The sequence below is a fragment of the Dipodomys merriami genome, unplaced genomic scaffold (assembly GCF_024711535.1).
Source record: "Dipodomys merriami isolate MVZ:Mamm:240054 unplaced genomic scaffold, mDipMer1.0.p SCAF_2, whole genome shotgun sequence".
Classification (NCBI taxonomy): domain Eukaryota; kingdom Metazoa; phylum Chordata; class Mammalia; order Rodentia; family Heteromyidae; genus Dipodomys; species Dipodomys merriami.
The window spans coordinates 121,130,123-121,149,822 of NW_027203381.1; the positions used below are offsets into that span (position 1 = coordinate 121,130,123).

Sequence of the window (19,700 nt, forward strand, 5' to 3'; positions counted from 1 at the left end):
CTGGGGCATCCTGGGATGGGCCCGCCTCCCGCCCTGGTCCTGGGCATCCTGGGATGGCCCCACCTCCCACCCTGGTCCTGGGGCATCCTGGGACGGGCCCCGCCTCCCGCCCTGGTCCTGGGCATCCTGGGACGGCCCTGCCTCCCACCCTGGTCCTGGGGCATCCTGGGACGGGCCCCGCCTCCCGCCCTGGTCCTGGGCATCCTGGGACGGCCCCGCCTCCCGCCCTGGTCCTGGGCATCCTGGGACGGCCCCGCCTCCCGCCCTGGTCCTGGGCATCCTGGGACGGCCCCGCCTCCCGCCCTGGTCCTGGGCATCCTGAGGAGGACCCCGCCTCCCGCCCTGGTCCTGGGCATCCTGGGACGGCCCCGCCTCCCACCCTGGTCCTGGGCATCCTGAGGAGGGCTGTCCTGGGGCATCCTGGGACGGGCCCGCCTCCCGCCCTGGTCCTGGGCATCCTGGGATGGGCCCCGCCTCCCGCCCTGGTCCTGGGCATCCTGGGACGGCCCCGCCTCCCGCCCTGGTCCTGGGCATCCTGAGGAGGACCCCGCCTCCCGCCCTGGTCCTGGGCATCCTGAGGAGGACCCCGCCTCCCGCCCTGGTCCTGGGCATCCTGGGACGGCCCCGCCTCCCACCCTGGTCCTGGGCATCCTGAGGAGGGCTGTCCTGGGGCATCCTGGGACGGGCCCGCCTCCCGCCCTGGTCCTGGGCATCCTGGGACGGCCCCACCTCCCACCCTGGTCCTGGGGCATCCTGGGACGGGCCCCGCCTCCCGCCCTGGTCCTGGGCATCCTTGGAAGTCCCCACATCCCACCCTGGTCCTGGGCATCCTGGGACGGCCCTGCCTCCCGCCCTGGTCCTGGGGCATCCTGGGACGGCCCCGCCTCCCGCCCTGGTCCTGGGCATCCTGGGACGGCCCCGCCTCCCGCCCTGGTCCTGGGCATCCTGGGACGGCCCCGCCTCCCGCCCTGGTCCTGGGCATCCTGGGACGGCTGTCCTGGGGGACCCCCTCTTGTCACCTGGGCACACTCCCTGCTGTCTGCCCCCGTCAAGAGCCTGCAGGCCGGCAGGGGCCACGCAGCGGCCCTGAGAAGCCGCATTGGGGCGGGGTGCACGCCCTGCCCTCCGGACTGTGCGGGAGGCTGTCTGACCGCTGGCCCTCGAGGGGCTGGGGCCGGTGGGGATGAGCAAGGGGCCCAAGCTCACCCCAGGGCCCCAGCATGAGCTGTGGGCCCCCGAGAGGGGCTCAGCCAGTGTTGCTGAGGGGCTGGGCGGAGGGCAGCTTGGGCCTGTCTCGTCAGGGGGCAGCTAGGAGGCTGAGGCACAGTTGGTGAGGACGGCAGTGGGGGGTGGGGAGGGAGCCCTGCAGACCAGGAACTTCCACGGGACCCTCATGACTTCTCCTTTGCAAAGAGAGGAACTCACCAGCCGCATTCTGCGCTCTCAGCACAGGGCCGTGAGAACTGGGAGAGACGAGCAGTCCAGCCTGCGGGCTTGTTTCCCAGAGTGCGGGGGGGGGGGGGGGGGCGCCAGGGAGTGTGGGTGCTCAGGACTGTGTGTGTGTGTGTGTGTGTGCATGCGGGGGACGGGAGTGTGTGTGTGTGTGTGTGTGTGTGCGCGCGCGCGTGTGCCGGGGAATGTGGGTGCTCGGGACTCTGTGTGTGTCCAGAACTTCCGTCTCCTCTTCCCCTTTCTGCTCTGAGTGCCCCCTCCCCATGGTGTTTTCCAGAACACCAGACAGAGGAACAGCTGAAGCCGTGGAGGAGGGAGGGTCAGGATGGAGCCCGTGGCCCCGAGGAAAGCTGGCTCCGAGCAGGAGGAGGGCTTTGGGGTGCACTCCAGGAGGGCCGCGGACCTGGGCATGGTCCCCAACCTCCGTCGAAGCAACAGCAGCCTTTGCAGGAACAGACGGCTGCCCGGTGTGTTCAGCAGCGCCGAGAAGGTAAGCGTCTGCGAGACGGCCAGTGGTGAGAGGCCACAGCTCCCCACGGGCGGACGGCCAGGCTCCCGGGGCGGAGGGCCCACACCTCCACGCAGGCCCACACCTCCACACAGGGCCCACACCTCCATGCAGGCCCCACACCTCCACACAGGGCCACACCTCCACACAGGGCCCACACCTCCACACAGGGCCCACACCTCCACACAGGGCCACACCTCCACACAGGGCCCACACCTCCACACAGGGCCCACACCTCCACGCAGGGCCCACACCTCCACGCAGGCCCACACCTCCACGGAGGGTCCACACCTCCATGCAGGCCCCACACCTCCACACAGGGCCACACCTCCACGCAGGGCCCACACCTCCACGCAGGGCCACACCTCCACACAGGGCCCACACCTCCACACAGGGCCCACACCTCCACACAGGGCCCACACCTCCACACCATGGGCGGCCAGGCTCCCTGGGCAGAGGGTCCACACTTCCATGGAGGGCCCACACCTCCACACAGGGCCGACACCTCCACACAGGGTCCACACCTCCACGCCATGGGCAGCCAGGCTCCCCGGGCAGAGGGTCTGCCTACCACAAGGGCGCCAGCCCAGAAATGTTCTTTGGGAGAGGACAGCTGGGGGACAAGTGGCTGCAGGGCACCCTTGCCGGTGTACCCAGGGTGGCACCGCACCTGAGGGTGGGGCCCCTGGAGGGAGCACGGAGGCCCGTGCTGGCCAAGGGAAGGCATGCGGGCATGCGCGCACACACACGTGCACACATGCATACGCACACACGCACACACACATATACGCACACACACACACATACACACATGCGCACACACATACACACATGCGCGCGCGCACACACACACACACACACACACACGCTACACAGCGATGGAGAGGTGGAGGCCCGGCCTCAGCCCTGGCCGCCCTAGCAACTGGCATGAAGACATCTGAGTATGCCCTGCCAGCTTTCCCCCCCTGCACATGTCCCCCTGCACCCCTGCACGTGGCTCTCATGGAGGGTACTGTGGCTTATCAACTGTGAGGGGCTAAGTACTTTCCAAGTGGGCCCTTGGTCGGAAGGCTGGTCTCCGTGGCAGAGATCCTGCCTAGCAAATGCAGGGCTCTGGGTTCAAACCCTGGTGGTATTTCCCACCAAGACCAGGGCCTAGAGGAGCTGAGTTCACAGACCCCACCCCCACCCCGAGCCTCCTGGGCAGCTGCTGGGGGCCTGGCCGTGTCCAGGGCGGCCTGTGTGCTCTTCGGGGCGGGTGGCTTTGCCAGCCTTGGGATCTCAAGGCACCTCCTTCACCCCCAGCAGGAAAACCTGACTTCATGGATCCCCGAGAACATCAAGAAGAAAGAATGCGTGTACTTTGTGGAGAGTTCCAAACTGTCGGACGCCGGGTACGCCATGTGTGTCGTGTTGAAGGCCTCTGGCACTTCCTTGCAGTCCTATGAGGGGGTGAATGAGCCTCAGGCCCTCACTGTGCGGCCCGGAGGCCTGTGGGGCGATGGGCAGTGCCCTCCTGCATGCCGATGGACTCTGGGGCGGTGGGCAGTGCCCTCCTGCATGCCGATGGACTCTGGCGCGGGGTTTGGCCGGGTCCGGGTCCCTGTGCGGCAGCTGTGTGCGGTGCTCTGCTCAGCACACATCCAGCCCTGGGGTCCAGACTTTAGCTCCAAGTCCTGTCAGGGGCTCCAGTCACTTCCTGCTCTGGGTCTGGCTGGAGAACCCCCTGGAGATACAAGACAATCAATCTGAGACCACGGCTCAAAGAGAAGAGGGAAGGAGAGAGGGAGAGGGGGAAGAGAAGGAGAGCGAGCAAGGGGGAGGGGGCAGAGGAGGGAAGAAAGAGGGGGAGGGGGAGGGAGAGTACAGAGACCGGGCAGGTACCCGCACAATCGCGCAGGCAGAGTGTCTGGGCTGCCTTGCACCCCTGTGATGTTGGTCTTCCTTCCAAGGATGGAGGAATGGACAAAACTCTCCAGCTCTCCTGCCGGTGAGTGGCGGAGAAAGCTCAATTTGTTCTCCTAGCTGATCTGGGTCAGATCTCATCGACTTCCAGATTGTTCTTTGTCTCATCTGTACCAGGTCTTCTTGGTCCTCTGTTACTAGTAAAAATAGGAATCTAAAAATATGGAGACTCCTGACCCAACCAGGCACAGAGAGCACACGAGCTGCTCTCTTCCCTCTCCCGGAGCCCCACGGAGCAGCAGTAAGGCAGGGAGAGTGGGGGCCAGGGAAGCCAGCCGGCACGGAGGATGTGCGGACCCCAGGCCCATACCTGCCCTCCCCCCAGGGAGGAGGAAGCAGAGGTGGGGGGGGAGCCGGGGGGCCTGGGGCCGGGGCGTGGAGGATGTGCGGACCCCAGGCCCACACCTGCCCTTCCCCCAGGGAGGAGGAAGCAGAGGCGGGGGCGGGGGGGGGGGGGCCGGGGGGCCTGGGGCCGGGGGACCTGGGGGCCGGGGGACCTGGGGACTGGGGGCCTGGGGGCTGGGGCCTGGGGGCTGGGGGACTGGGGGCTGGGGGCCTGGGGTCGGGGGGCTGGGGGCTGGGGGGCCTGGGGGCTGGGGGGCCTGGGGGCTGGGGGCTGGGGGCTGGGGGGCTGGGGGCTGGGGGGCCTGGGGGCTGGGGGCCGGGGGCCTGGGGGCCGGGGACCTGGGGGTCGGGGGCCTGGGGGCTGGGGCTGGGGGACCTGGGGACTGGGGGGCTGGGGCCTGGGGGCTGGGGGGCTGGGGGCTGGGGGCCTGGGGTCGGGGGGCTGGGGGCTGGGGGGCCTGGGGGCTGGGGGCTGGGGCCTGGGGGCTGGGGGCCGGGGGCTTGGGGGCCGGGGACCTGGGGGTCAGGGGCCTGGGGGTTGGGGGCCTGGGGACTGGGGGCCTGGGGGCTGGGGGCCGGGGGCCTGGGGGTCGGGGGCCTGGGGACTGGGGGCCTGGGGGCTGGGGGCCGGGGGCCTGGCTTTGTGCCCAGCTCTTTATTTGGAAATATTGCTAGACTCAAAGGACGTTCTGACTGTACAAGGACAAGTCCGCTGTCCTGTGGGTAGATCTCTTGTTGATGGCTGCCCTGGTGCCTACAGTGTAATGTCAAAGGTGGAAGTTCAAGGGGATGAGAACGAGAGGTCTTCCTTTAGAGAAGTGCAAGTTCAGGCTTGGTGTGCTGTGGTGTGTTGGTGTGTGTGTACACGCGTGTGCATGTGTATGTACACGTGTGTGCATGTTTGTGCACACACGTGTGCACGTGTGTGTGAGACTGTCTTGTTTTCACATGTAGGACACACAGCTGTGCTCCTGACTGAGCTCCCCGGTTTCCCCCTCTAATCCTCCATCCTCACATCAGCCTCTCAAGTAGCGTGAGCCGTCGGAACCCTGCCGAGCGTATTTTCTTATGTAGCTCTTTAAAGTGGTTGCTCTCAGTATTAACACTATAATAATACATAATATACTCCACTGGTACTGACATTTTGCAAGTTTGAATGAAGCGTAGAAGACACTTACCATCTCTCACTCAGCCACTTAAAACGTGCACCGAGAACCTTATTACACAGTGTTCAGCCATCAGCATGGTTTAAAAAACTCAAGGGATGGAGGCATGGCCCAGTAGTAGAGCGCCTGCAGAGAAAGCCAGCCAAGGAAGGGTAAGGCCCTGACTTCACACATAGGCGCTGGCAAGAACAATAGCGAAGAGCAGCGAGGACCTTTGCTTGTGCGTGGTCCTCTTCCACCTGCGCCCGCCTCCCGTCTGATGCTCCGGAACATCCTCTTTGGTTTGGAGAACTCCCTTTAGCCTCTCTTCTGGCTGCCCCGGGACGTGGGCTAGGAAGCCCTGTGTCTGAAGGAAGGTGCCAGATTTCTTTTCCAGCTTTAGCTTTGACAGTGTGGCTGTGAGGTGCTGTGTTGGGGTTTTAGGATCTGGATTTGTAGCTTGGATTTTCAGAGATCAAATGTGGCATGGGACACCTGGGTATTATTCCCCTGCTCTTCCCTTTTTCCTTCTGAGACTGATGTGTGACCGAATGATCTTTTGGGACAGTCCTTCCAGTCCCAGAGGCTCTATACTTATTTACTTGGTCTATTTCCTCTCTGCTCTTTTGAGGTAATTTGCTACTGGCTGATCTTCTAGTTTGTGGATCATTTCTCCTTTGTCTTCTTTGTTCTGTTGAGCCAGCCACTGAGTTTAAAAAATAATTCGGTCACTGAATTTTTCAGTGGAAGGTTTTCATGTGTTGCGCTCCTTCTTTCTTTGCGGAAGCTGTACTCTGCACTCATTTCTGGGATGTCTGTGGTCGTTGGGAAAGCAGTTCTAAGATGGCTGCTGTAATGCTTGCGCGGAGCCCCCCGCGGTGGTACCTGCGCTGCGCGCTCTTTCTCCACTCTGGCTGAGTTTCTGGCTCTCCATGTGCTGGTGGTTTTGATTGGACCCGTCATCATTTAGGTTCTCCGCTGCCTGACTCTGGACCACAGAGCTGGTCCTGTAATCACAGGGAGAAGGAATAGCACCTTGTCCTGGGCACGTGGGGGGGAGTCTGAGGAAAGTCCCACCAAACCCGCTGCATGTTAGACCGTCCGGCCCACCCACAGAGCCACGCCAGACCGCTGGCGGCCGGGAGGGACACATGCGGTCTGTCCTCTGATCGGAGGCCAGGACTGGTCTGCTGGGCGGGTGGGTCCCGCAGAGACGGGCGCTCTGCTGGTGACCGCCCCGTGCCGTCTTCGTGCCGTCTTCGTAGGAGGGTGGTGTGTGCGTGTGGCTATCCGCGGGAGCGGCACCTGGAGGAGGCCACCAGGCCCCACGCCTTCCAGGGCAAGGAGTGGGACCCCAAGAAGCACGTCCAGGAGATGCCCACAGACGCCTTCGGGGACATTGTCTTCACGGGCCTGGGCCAGAAGGCGGGGAAGGTCAGTCCTTTGCCCTGCCCTCCGCCGCGGCTGGTGCTGGCCCGTGGTGGCGTGCGGTGGCGGGTTTCCGAGCTGGGGGGGAGAGGCGGGCAGCAGTCGGGTACACCGAGGGCCTGTGCTCAGGGACACCGCCCAGCCACTGCCCTGCCCCCGCCCAGCACAGGAGCCGGGGCCTTCCTAGAGGAGCCTCGCATCTCGCCGGGACTTCACTAGTCTGGGCGGATGTCGGAGTGGGCAGAGGGTCCAGGACCGGGGCTAACCTGGGGGAGTGAAGGGTGGGGGGTGTGGGGAGGCAGAGAAGGGGTAGGGGACATGGGAGGACCCACAAGGAGGGCAGGGAGCCGGGGCTGTGGGTGGCTGCTGTGGGGACAGGCCTGAGCAGACTCCGGTGGCTGAGCCGAGCCCCAGGACCTGCGCAGGGGCTCAGGGTGCAGGCTGTGGGGAGACCTGGGCCAGTTGGGGGGAGGGCAGAGGGGACAGCCAGGAGGGAGGGCAGAGGGGCAGCCCAGGGGGGGAGGGCAGAGGGGGCAGCCTGGGGGGGGAGGGCAGAGGGGGCAGCCTGGGGGGGGAGGGCAGAGGGGGCAGCCTGGGGGGAGGGCAGAGGGGGCAGCCTTGGGGGGCAGAGGGGGCAGCCTAGGGGGGGCAGAGGGGGCAGCCTGGGGGGGCAGAGGGGGCAGCCTGGGGGGCAGAGGGGGCAGCCTGGGGGGCAGAGGGGGCAGCCTGGGGGGAGGGCAGAGGGGGCAGCCTGGGGGGAGGGCAGAGGGGGCAACCCAGGGGGGAGGGCAGAGGGGGCAGCCCAGGGAGGGAGGGCAGAGGGGGCAGCCTGGGGGGGGCAGAGGGGCAGCCCGGGAGGGGGAGGGCAGAGGGGGCAGCCTGGGGGGAGGGCAGAGGGGGCAGCCCAGGGAGGGAGGGCAGAGGGGGCAGCCCAGGGAGGGAGGGCAGAGGGGGCAGCCCAGGGAGGGAGGGCAGAGGGGGCAGCCCAGGGAGGGAGGGCAGAGGGGGCAGCCCAGGGAGGGAGGGCAGAGGGGGCAGCCCAGGGAGGGAGGGCAGAGGGGGCAACCCAGGGGGGAGGGCAGAGGGGGCAGCCTGGGGGGAGGGCAGAGGGGGCAGCCTGGGGGGAGGGCAGAGGGGGCAGCCCAGGGAGGGAGGGCAGAGGGGGCAGCCTGGGAGGAGGCAGAGGGGGCAGCCTGGGGGGCAGAGGGGCAGCCCGGGAGGGGGAGGGCAGAGGGGGCAGCCCGGGGGGGAGGGCAGAGGGGGCAGCCCGGGGGGGAGGGCTGGGAAGCAGGAGGAGAACAGGGAGAGACTAGAAGGCGGTAGCTGGTGAACCAGGAGGGGCAGTGTAGGGTCCGGGGTCGGATGGAGGCCAGCCGGGGCTGTGGGGAGTCTGAGGGGACAGGCGCGAGGAGCTGGGGCAGCTGGTCTTGTGGGAAGAGTCCTTCCAGGGCCCCTTCCCTTCTTCTGAGGTCTGTGCCGTGACTGGGTGCCCTGACCACTTTCCCTGCGGCTGGGGTGGGCTGAGCGTGAGCGCTGCCCGGCCCCTGCCCCCCGCTTCCCGCTGCCCGGCCCCCTGCCGCCACCCCCACTGCCCAGCCCCCTGCCCCCCAACCCCGCTGCCCGGCCCCTGCCCCCCACCCCCCCCACCGCTTCCCGCTGCCCGGCCCCTGCCCCCCACCCCCCCCACCGCTCCCCGCTGCCCGGCCCCTGCCCCCCAGCCCCCCCGCTCCCCGCTGCCCGGCCCCTGCCCCCCAGCCCCCCCGCTCCCCGCTGCCCGGCCCCTGCCCCCCAGCCCCCCCACCGCTTCCCGCTGCCCGGCCCCCTGCCCCCCCAACCCCGCTGCCCGGCCCCCTGCCCCCCACCCCCCCCACCGCTTCCCGCTGCCCGGCCCCCTGCCCCCCACCCCCCCACCGCTTCCCGCTGCCCGGCCCCTGCCCCCCACCCCCCTACCGCTTCCTGCTGCCCGGCCCCCTGCCCCCCACCCCCGCTGCCCGGCCCCCTGCCCCCCCAACCCCGCTGCCCGGCCCCTCCTCACGGCCCCCGCCTCTCCACAGTACGTGCGCGTCTCCCAGGACACGCCGTCCAGCCTCATCTACCACCTCATGACCCAGCACTGGGGCCTGGATGACCCCAACCTCCTCATCTCAGTGACCGGAGGCGCCAAGAACTTCAACATGAAGCTCCGACTGAAGAGCATCTTCCGGAGAGGCCTGGTCAAGGTGGCCCAGACCACAGGTAGGCGCCCAGGACACGGGAGGAGTCCAGGACACGGGGAAGAGTCCAGGACACGGGGAGGAGCCCAGGACACGGGGAGGAGCCCAGGACACGGGGAGGAGTCCAGGACACGGGGAGGAGTCCAGGACACGGGGAGGAGTCCAGGACACGGGGAGGAGCCCAGGACACGGGGAGGAGCCCAGGACACGGGGAGGAGTCCAGGACACGGGGAGGAGCCCAGGACACGGGGAGGAGCCCAGGACACGGGGAGGAGTCCAGGACACGGGGAGGAGTCTAGCCCCTGTCTGCAGGCAGCAGGTTCAGTGTGAGCTGGGGCCTGGGCTGGGTGCTGGGCTGGGGCCTGGGCTGGGGGCTGGGCTGGGGGCTGGGCTGGGTGCTGGGCTGGGGGCTGGGCTGGGTGCTGGGCTGGGGGCTGGGCTGGGTGCTGGGCTGGGTGCTGGGCTGGGGCCTGGGCTGGGGGCTAGACTGGGGTCTGGCCTGGGGGCTGGGCTGGGGTCTGGGCTGGGTGCTGGGCTGGGTGCTGGGCTGGGGCCTGGCCTGGGGGCTGGGCTGGGGTCTGGCCTGGGGGCTGGGCTGGGGTCTGGGCTGGGGTCTGGGCTGGGGGCTGGGCTGGGGTCTGGGCTGGGTGCTGGGTTGGGGGATGGGCTGGGTGCTGGGCTGGGGCCTGGGCTGGGGGCTGGGCTGGGGGCTGGGCTGGGGTCTGGCCTGGGGGCTGGGCTGGGGTCTGGCCTGGGGGCTGGGCTGGGTGCTGGGCTGGGTGCTGGGTTGGGGGATGGGCTGGGTGCTGGGCTGGGTGCTGGGCTGGGGCCTGGGCTGGGGGCTGGGCTGGGGGCTGGGCTGGGTGCTGGGTTGGGGGATGGGCTGGGTGCTGGGCTGGGGGCTGGGCTGGGGCCTGGGCTGGGGGCTGGGCTGGGGCCTGGGCTGGGGGCTGGGCTGGGGGCTGGGCTGGGGGCTGGGCTGGGGGATGGGCTGGGGGCCGGGCTGGGGCCTGGGCTGGGGGCCGGGCTGGGGACTAGAAAAGCCTGGGCTGGGGGCCGGGCTGGGGGCTGGGCTGGGGTCTGGGCTGGGGGATGGGCTGGGGCCTGGGCTGGGGGCCGGGCTGGGGACTAGAAAAGCCTGGCCAGCTCTTGCCACCTTTGGATACCCGCAGCCCCTCCATCCTCCAGCAGCCTCAGTCCTGCACTTGCCAGCCTTCAGCGCTGAGCGGCTCACCACGGGACTGCCAGCCAGTCTGGGCTGCCAGTCATGGAGGGAGGGGTCCTCCCCACCTGAGGGGCGCCGGCCTCTGGGGTGACAAATCGCCCTTCAGGGAGGGCCAAGCCGGCCCAGGCCCACGGGAGCCTCACCACTTTGTGGGAGTACGGCCCCCTGGGGCCCTAAATGGTCGCCTGGACTGACCTCAGCAGAGGGAAGCTGAGGGCAGGCCGCCGCTCTGTAAGGCACGTGGTCCTGGGCCACACACCTCCCCCACCCTCGTCAGCCTTCCTCTGCGTGGTCGCGTGGTCTTCGTCTAATGTGGCTGACCGGCCCTCTCGTCCCCCCCAGCCCGGCCTCTGCAGTCCCTGGACAGGGTTTATCTCATCTGCAGTCTCCCGGCTGCCACTTCGGCCCCAGATCACTGCCTTATAACAGGTTTTCTTTCTCCTGAATGACAAGTTTCTAGGCACAGATTTCTGAGGTCTGGGAGGAGACAGCTAGGCAGCAGGACAGGCTTTAGCGGCTCCCGGCCTGCCGGTCTGCTGAGGACCAGAGGCTCAGCCCGGGCGGGCTCAGGGTGCCCAGGAATGACCCCTGCAGGGGTCGCTGTGGGCGGGGTTCCAGCCGCAGCACAGCCTCGCCTGCTTTGGAGACTCACGTCTGCTGACACGTGTGGGAAGCCCGGGCGGGAGGCGCCCGCGTTGGCGCGCACCGAGGGGCTCTGGGGCCGGCCGTTGGGGGCCGCCACGCGCGCCTCTCTCTCCCCAGGGGCCTGGATCATCACGGGGGGCTCCCACGCGGGCGTGATGAAGCAGGTGGGCGAGGCGGTGCGGGATTTCAGCCTGAGCAGCAGCTACAAGGACGGGGGCGTCACCACCATCGGCGTGGCCACCTGGGGCACCATCCACAACCGGGAGGGCCTGGTCCACCCCACGGTGAGCGACCTGCCCGCTCCCGGGGAGGGCGACCGGGCAGGGCAGGGAGGGTGAAGGCCGTGGGGGATCCAGCACCATCTCCCTGCCCGTATGGAAGGAGATGGAGACTGTGCTAGCCTGGGCTTTAAAATCCTTCCCGTCTCCACCCAGTGCTCAGCTCCCTGACACCAGAGTCTGTGTTCCTTCCTCTTGCTGTGAGATCACCACACACCTTAATGCATCAGAGATTCCTTGAATCATATTTCTGGGGGGACAGGGTTCCAAAATCAGTATCAGGTGGGTGGCAGGGCCCCGCTTCCTCCAGAGGCTCTTTGGAGCCTGCTTCCTGCCCTGCCAGCTCCTGGGCGCTCCTGTCTGCACCGCGCTGGCCTTTGCCAGCACGCGGAGGGGTGCGTGTCCCCTGCACCCCTCCCGGAGGACGCTGCGGACGGCGTGCTGGGCCTGTCCCCACAGTTCAGGTTAAGCTCGTCATGTGAGTGCCCTTCCTCGCACCCGCAAGGCCCCTTCTCCTTCTCCAAGCAAAGTGACGTGGGAACGCCTGGCGCAGAGCCTGGCGTCTATTCACACAACAGACCTTCCATCCGTAGCAGGGAGGCCCCGAGCCGCCCCCTCTGACTCCCCGGGCTGCCCGCAGGGCGGCTTTCCCGCTGAGTACCTGCTGGACGAGGAAGGCCAGGGGAACCTGACCTGCCTGGACAGCAACCACTCCCACTTCATCCTGGTGGACGACGGGACGCACGGCCAGTACGGGGTGGAGATCCCTCTGAGGACCAAGCTGGAGAAGTTCATATCAGAGCAGACGAAGGAACGCGGAGGTAAGGGGTCAGCGTGGCTGCCCTTCAGCGCCCCGCGCCTCCGCGGGGCTGTCAGCATCCTGACCGCAGGCTCGGGTTAGAAACAAGGACAGATGGCAGTCCACTCAGAGCTGACCGGGCGTGGTAGCCTGCACCTGTAACCCCAGCCAGCTGGGAGAGGAGCTGGGAGGATGCAGTTAAAATGTCATCAGAAAACAAGGTCAGGTGCTGGCGGCTCATGCCTGTAACCCCAGCTACTTAGGAGGCTGAGAACTGAGGACTGCAGTTCAAAGCCAGCCCTGGCAGGAAAGTCTGTGAGACTCATCTCTGTCTTAGCTACCAGCACAAAACAGGAAGTGGAGCTGTGGCTCAAAGCGGTAGAGTGCTAGCCTGAGCCAAAGAAGCTCAGGACGGAGCCCAGGCCCAGAGTTCCAGCGAGTATGTTCTTGCTTGAGCTGGCCCCATGCGGATGGGCTGTGCCCTTGCTGCATGAGATCAGCTGAGAGTTTGCAGAGAAAACCAGGTGCCACAGTGCTCTGCTGTGGGGAGAAGATGGGAACTAGGGGGCAGCTCTGGCCACCCAAGGCCCTCCCCTCCACAGCCCGCCCCTCCCTGTCCTCTAATCCTCTCCTCTCCCACAGCTCCCCCACAGCCCCCCTCCCCCTTCCCACCCCCCCTTCCCTTGTTCCCAGGGAGGTGATGGGGAGAGGGTGGGGCGCAGGTGAGTGGGATGGTAATGACTTGGTGTTCTGTGTGCTCTCTTATGTCAGATGAGCAAGGTGTCCGCGGGTGGACACTGCACCCACCTCTACTGGCTGCTCGTCTGCTGGGCAGCCCGGCGGTGCTTTATGTGGGCCCAGCCTGGTGGCGGTGGGGTGGGCAGTGGGGTGGCAGTAGGTGGGGTAAGCAGTGGGGTGGGCAGTGGGGTGGGCAGTGGTGTGGGCAGTGGGGTGGGCAGTGGGGTGGGCAGTGGGCTGGGCAGTGGGCTGGGCAGTGGGGTGGGTGGGCAGTGGGGTGGGCAGTGGTGTGGGCAGTGGGCTGGGCAGTGGGCTGGGCAGTGGGCTGGGCAGTGGGGTGGGTGGGCAGTGGGGTGGGCAGTGAGGTGGGCAGTGGGGTGGGCAGTGGGGTGGGCAGTGGGGTGGGTGGGCAGTGGGCTGGGCAGTGGGCTGGGCAGTGGGCTGGGTGGGCAGTGGGGTGGGCAGTGAGGTGGGCAGTGGGCTGGGCAGTGGGGTGGGCAGTGGTGTGGGCAGTGGGGTGGGCAGTGGGGTGGGCAGTGGGGTGGGCAGTGGGGTGGGTGGGCAGTGGGCTGGGCAGTGGGCTGGGCAGTGGGCTGGGCAGTGGGGTGGGTGGGCAGTGGTGTGGGCAGTGGTGTGGGCAGTGGGGTGGGCAGTGGGCTGGGCAGTGGGCTGGGCAGTGGGGTGGGTGGGCAGTGGTGTGGGCAGTGGGGTGGGCAGTGGTGTGGGCAGTGGGGTGGGCAGTGGGGTGGGTGGGCAGTGGGGTGGGCAGTGGGGTGGGTGGGCAGTGGGCTGGGCAGTGGGCTGGGCAGTGTGCTGGGCAGTGGGCTGGGCAGTGGGGTGGGTGGGCAGTGGGCTGGGCAGTGGGCTGGGCAGTGGGCTGGGCTGTGGGGTGGCTGTGCAGTGGGCTGGGCAGTGGGGTGGGCAGTGGGGTGGGTGGGCAGTGGGGTGGGCAGTGGGCTGGGCAGTGGGGTGGGTGGGCAGTGGGCTGGGCAGTGGGCTGGGCAATGGGGTGGGCAGTGGGCTGGGCAGTGGGGTGGGGTGGGCAGTGGGCTGGGCAGTGGGGTGGGCTGGGCAGTGGGTGGGCAGTGGGCTGGGCAGTGGGCTGGGCAGTGGGGTGGGCTGGGCAGTGGGCTGGGCAGTGGGGTGGGCTGGGCAGTGGGCTGGGCAGTGGGGTGGGCTGGGCAGTGGGCTGGGCAGTGGGTGGGCAGTGGGGTAGGCAGTGGGGTGGGCAGTGGGCTGGGGTGGGCAGTGGGGTGGGCAGTGGGTGGGCAGTGGGCTGGGCAGTGGGTGGGCAGTGGGGTGGGCAGTAGGCTGGGCAGTGGGGTGGGCAGTGGGCTGGGCAGTGGGCTGGGCAGTGGGCTGGGCAGTGGGGTGGGTGGGCAGTGGGGTGGGCAGTGGGGTGGGTGGGCAGTGAGCTGGACAGTGGGTGGGCAGTGGGCTGGGCAGTGGGTGGGCAGTGGGGTGGGCAGTGGGCTGGGCAGTGGGGTGGGCAGTGGGGTGGGTGGGCAGTGGTGTGGGCAGTGGTGTGGGCAGTGGGGTGGGCAGTGAGCTGGGCAGTGGGCTGGGCAGTGGGGTGGGTGGACAGGGGGGTGGGCAGTGGGGTGGGTAGGCAGTGGGCTGGGCAGTGGGCTGGGCAGTGGGCTGGGCAGTGGGGTGGGCAGTGGGCTGGGCAGTGGGGTAGGCAGTGGAGTGGGCAGTGGGCTGGGCGGTGGGGTGGGCAGTGGGGTGGGTGGGCAGTGGGCTGGGCAGTGGGCTGGGCAGTGGGGTAGGCAGTGGAGTGGGCAGTGGGCTGGGCGGTGGGGTGGGCAGTGGGCTGGGCAGTGGGCTGGGCAGTGGGGTGGGTGGGCAGTGGGCTGGGCAGTGGGGTGGACAGTGGGCTGGGCAGTGGGGTGGGCAGTGGGGTGGGCAGTGGGTGGGCAGTGGGCTGGGCAGTGGGGTGGGTGGGCAGTGGCAGCCCCGCCCTCGCGCCCACCTCTCCGTCTCTGTGTGCCGCAGGCGTGGCCATCAAGATCCCCATTGTATGTGTGGTGCTGGAGGGTGGCCCGGGCACGCTGCACGTGAGTACAGCTGGTGCCTGGCTGCCTGCTTGGGGCGCTCGCCGGCCCCTGCCGCGTGCTGGGGCTCTGGAGCGTGACCAAGCGCAGCCACGCCGTCTCCGGGGTGGGGAGAGGAGCCAGGCCTGGCAGAGCCTTTCCTGCTGGCAGGGAGGAGCTCAGGCGTGGGGGGCTGCGTGGGCCTCGTGGCTGTGCCCGGGTGGGAGTCAGGGGTCTGTGGGGTGCTGGGGGGGGCGCTCTGCTCTCGGGACCCCCCGGGAGGCCTGTGGGACCTGTGAGTCCTTCCCACTCTGCATTTGGGGTGTCCAGCGCTCAGGGCCCGGGCAGCAGGCACTTGGGAGGTTTGTACCTCGGTGCCACACTGGCTTCGGGAGCCGCCGTGCGGTGTGTGGTCAGCCTCTGCCATGGGTGCCGGCCAGGTCTCCCAGCAGGAGGAGCCGCAGGCTTGCGGTACAGCGACAGTGTAGCAGGTCCCTGATCTCCATAGGTCAGAACAGAGCCTGTGGCAGTGAGAATACCCCACATCTCTGTGTCCCGGAAGCAGGGCTGGCAGCGCCCGCGCCGTTACCACTGCAGCAGCCTGGGGCAGCCGCACTGCAGCGGCGTGCTGGGCCGAGCCGTCAGGGCACTGGGCGAGGTGCCGGGCAGGGCTAGGCGTCTTCCCGGCTCATGCCCGGCCTGCCCTGTCCCGCAGACCATCTACAACGCCATCACCAACGGCACGCCCTGCGTGGTGGTGGAGGGCTCCGGCCGCGTGGCCGACGTCATCGCACAGGTGGCCAACCTGCCCGTCTCCCAGATCACCATCTCCCTGATCCAGCAGAAGCTCGGCGTGTTCTTCCAGGAGATGTTTGAGACCTTCACTGAGAGCAGCATTGTCGAGTGGACCAAAAAGGTGAGACGGACAGGCAGGCAGGCAGGCAGCGGGGCTCAGTGAGACCTGAGAAACTTCTGGAGACGTTGTTGGCCTGTTAGACTCCAGGGACCTGAAGTGGGGACCCCAGTGAGCCAGAGCCCCGGGTGGGCAGGAAGCCCGTCCCTGCGGGGAGTCGGATCCCCTGACCAGGCACCAGGGGAGGCTGGCGTGGAATCTCGTGTGGGGGCTGGGGTTGGTCTTGAACTTGAGAGCACTGTTCTGGGACAGTGGGGGCGGGGAGGCCCAGGGAGCAGCAGGGGGTTGAGCAGAGGCCGAGTCTGCGCTGAGATCGGGGTCAGCGCTGGTCAGGATGTGGTCCGGCCTTGTACCCTCACTGGAGCCTGGGAAGTTCCAGAAGCGGGCTTCAGGTCCTGGTGAGCTCTGCAGGGCCCCACGGCCCCAGCTGCACCCAGCCTGCACCCTGGGTGCGGAACCCCAGCCGCGCCCAGCCTGCACCCTGGTGCAGAACCCCAGCCGCGCCCAGCCTGCGCCCTGATGCAGAGCCCCATCCGCGCCCAGCCTGTACCCTGGTGCAGAGCCCCATCCGCACCCAGCCTGCACCCTGGTGCGGAACCCCAGCCGCGCCCAGCCTGCACCCTGGTGCAGAGCCCCATCCGCACCCAGCCTGCACCCTGGTGCAGAGCCCCATCCGCGCCCAGCCTGCACCCTGGTGCAGAACCCCAGCCGCGCCCAGCCTGCACCCTGGGCGCGGAACCCCAGCCGCACCCAGCCTGCACCCTGGTGCAGAGCCCCATCCGCGCCCAGCCTGCACCCTGGTGCAGAACCCCAGCCGCGCCCAGCCTGCACCCTGGGCGCGGAACCCCAGCTGCACCCAGCCTGCACCCTGGGTGCGGAACCCCAGCCGCACCCAGCCTGCGCCCTGGTGCAGAACCCCAGCCGCGCCCAGCCTGCACCCTGGTGCAGAACCCCATCCGCGCCCAGCCTGCACCCTGGTGCAGAGCCCCATCCGTGCCCAGCCTGCACCCTGGTGCAGAGCCCCAGCCACGCCCAGCCTGCACCCTGGTGCAGAGCTGCAGGGTTCTAGGGCGTCTGCCCTCTGGCTCCCTCTGGCAGGGTGCTAAGGCCGGGGGAGGGGGGAGGGGGGCAGGAGAGGAGGGGGACAGGGGCTTCTCTGACCTCCATCCCCCCACAAGAAGTTGCTGGCAAAGTAGTGAGTGTCTGAACTTTTCCTGCAGCTCCCCAGAGAACAGACTAGATCATTTGATGGTAAAAGCCATTCCCTCCCCGCCGTCTGCCAAGCTTGGAGCTCAGTGTGTGCTCCGTGAGCCACACGTGGACGGCGGTGAGCGCGGGCGGGCTTAGCCTCGGGTCTGTGGGCAGCCAGGGCCACCAGCCACAGACCACAGAGCCGGAGCTGACCACACTGGGCTCTGACTCACTGCCCAGGGTACAGAGAGGACCTGGCCAGACAGCAGGCAGGCTGCGTGGCTGGGCGGCGGAGGGTGGCATGGTGGAGGGGCTCTCAGGGTGGTCTGTCCACCAGGGAGCCAGCCCTGACCTCAGGTCTGTGAGGCCACGGGCCCCGCTCTGCCCCTAGGGGCCCTCCGCGTCCCCTCCCGCTGCTGGGCGGCCAGCCAGGCCCTCAGGCCGCTCCTAGTGAGGTGATAAATTATTCAGGCAATTCGGAGAACTGAATCTAATCTTGTAGTGTCCGAAAGTGCTTTTAAAATTGTTTTTTTTTTAAAAAATTAAATCCATTCTCTGATGCGACGTCAAAGTTGTGATTGGTCTGCGCACGCCTCCCGGCAGGCTGCCCTGCTGCCGTCTGCTCCACACCCTGGTCAGCTCAGTCCCTGGCCAGCTCCCAGGACCACGGCCGTGCTCTGGGGCGGGCGAGGGTCACGCCGCCGCCGGCGGGTGCCAGTCTCCCGCCGGGGTCTCCCCGGGGCGCCACGCAGGCCCGGCGGCACACACTCAAGGGGAACTGGTCTCCCTGCGTTAGCACAGGCCTCCTGTGTGTAAGTGGGACAGGGCGCGTGTCAGCTGCAGCCGGCGCGGGCAGGCAGCACCATGGCCCGCAGCGGTCACGTGGGACAAAGCAAGCAGGCAGGAGGGGTGTGGAGGACTGCGGGCTGAGGGAAGGGGCCCAGGACGCTTCTGGTTGGTTTTGTTTTGTAGGAGTGTAATAACATAGGTAGATAGACAAATGATAAGTGGGAAGATGAACTTATGAGCTGGTAGATAGGTAGACAAATACATGGATAGATAGACGTATACAGGGATGGATGGATGGATGGGTAGACGATAACTAGATATGGATAGGTGGATATACATGTAAGTGGGTGGATGGGATGAATGCGTAGCTAGAGATAGGTACGCTGTGTAGACAGATACAGACACAGATGAGTAGAAAGCTAACTAGATAGGCAGAAACATATAGATGGACAGATGTGTGGATGGGCAGATGAACAGATGTGTGGATGGGCAGCTGGATGGATGATGGTTGGCTAAATGAAGAGATCGGCAGGTGGATGTGTGAATGGATAGATGAAGGGATGGGTGGACAGACAGCTGTGTGGTTGGGTGGATGGGTGTGTGTGTGTGGATGTGTATATGGGCAGGTGGGTAAACATGGGGGTGGATAGGTAGGTATGGCCAGGCGGCCGCACAGGTAGATGGGGAAGGCACAGAGAGACAGGTAGATTTGGACAGGTAGCAGGTGATCAGGAGCAGCTGGGGTTCAGGCAGCTGGGCCGGAGGAGGAGCTCGCGTTGAGCCCAGCTGGGGGTCACCATCGAGGGGAGACTGTGACACTTGAGCAGACCCCGTGCAACGTGACGCGTTCGGTCCTTGCTGTCCAGGGTGGGCTGGGGGAGGCCTGCTGCGGGGTGGAGGCAGGGCCTGTGCCCCGGCTCTGGCGCCCGTGGAGGATCGGGTTCTGCGGCCCTGAACTCGGCAGCACTCGCTCGTCACTGGGGGATCTCACTCAGGAAATGTCGCTTACAGATTCAAGACATCGTCCGGAGGCGGCAGCTGCTGACCGTCTTCCGGGAAGGGAAGGATGGCCAGCAGGACGTGGACGTGGCCATCCTGCAGGCCCTGCTGAAAGGTGAGGGCCAGGGAGGTGGGGGCCAGATCGCAGGCCCCGGAGGAGGGCTCCAGCTGGCAGGCTGAGTTCTCCCCTCAGTGAGCCACGCTGCCTCAGACTCTGCCAGCAAAGAGGCTCAACAAACTCCCGCTAAGATGAGCTCAAGGGGTCAGAGGTGTGGCTCAGGGGGTACAGCACCAGATAATGAGCAAAAGCATCAGGTACTGAGTTCAAATCCTGATCTCTGAAAAAAAACAAAGAGATAAATGCAAGAAGTTCAATGAAAGCAAACGCCTAAAAGCCAAAGATAAAGAATCCTGAAAAGAAGATTCTTCAAGAGAGGGGAGACTTGATCTATGAGGCTCCTCTGGGTGCCCGTGGCTCACGCCTGTCATCGTAGCTACTCAGGAGGCTGAGATCTGAGGATCACGGTTCAAACCCAGCCCAGGCAGGAAAGTCCGTGAGACTCATCTCCAATGAATCACCAGAAACCAGAAGCGGCGCTGTGGCTCAAGTGGTAGAGCGCTCACCTTGAGCTGAAGAGCTGAGGGACAGCGCCCAGGCCCAGAGTTCAAGCCCTATGACCAAAAAAAGAAAAAGAAAGTGAGGGGAAATCAGGATGTTCCCAGACACACAAGATCTGAGGGAGGTGGTGACCACTGGAGTTGTGCTGCAAGAAGTGCTCCAGGGAAAGGCTGGGGTGGGCTGTGGTAGAACACGGGCCGCGTGCCCAGGGCTCAGCATGGCCAGCATGCCCAGGGCTCTGGCCTCAGCACCAAACCAACCATCAAATAGTCTCCCTCTGCCCATAAGCCCCTGAAACACACAAGGGGGTCCTGGAGGGGAGCGGAGGGAAATGAAATGACCGGTCTAGAATCCAGCAATTCAAAGACACCTAAGAAATAAAGGTAAGCACATGCTAGTTGTAAAAGCTACCGTT

At 66.8% G+C, this 19,700-nt stretch overlaps 1 protein-coding gene across 2 annotated transcripts in view; it reads left to right on the forward strand.

Moving 5' to 3' along the window:
• Positions 1–19,700, forward strand: part of Trpm2 (transient receptor potential cation channel subfamily M member 2) — a 59,111-nt gene that overhangs the window by 9,536 nt on the left and 29,875 nt on the right. The window contains exons 2-10 of one of the 2 annotated variants that reach the window (XM_070030805.1): positions 1,730–1,942; positions 3,266–3,354; positions 6,681–6,849; positions 8,898–9,078; positions 11,044–11,210; positions 11,845–12,025; positions 14,737–14,798; positions 15,490–15,690; positions 18,679–18,781. In XM_070030805.1, coding sequence (XP_069886906.1) covers positions 1,778–1,942; positions 3,266–3,354; positions 6,681–6,849; positions 8,898–9,078; positions 11,044–11,210; positions 11,845–12,025; positions 14,737–14,798; positions 15,490–15,690; positions 18,679–18,781 — 1,318 coding nt within the window. In that variant the 5' untranslated portion in view covers positions 1,730–1,777. The remainder of the gene's footprint in view (positions 1–1,729; positions 1,943–3,265; positions 3,355–6,680; positions 6,850–8,897; positions 9,079–11,043; positions 11,211–11,844; positions 12,026–14,736; positions 14,799–15,489; positions 15,691–18,678; positions 18,782–19,700) is intronic. The other variant, XM_070030806.1, reaches the window with a different exon arrangement.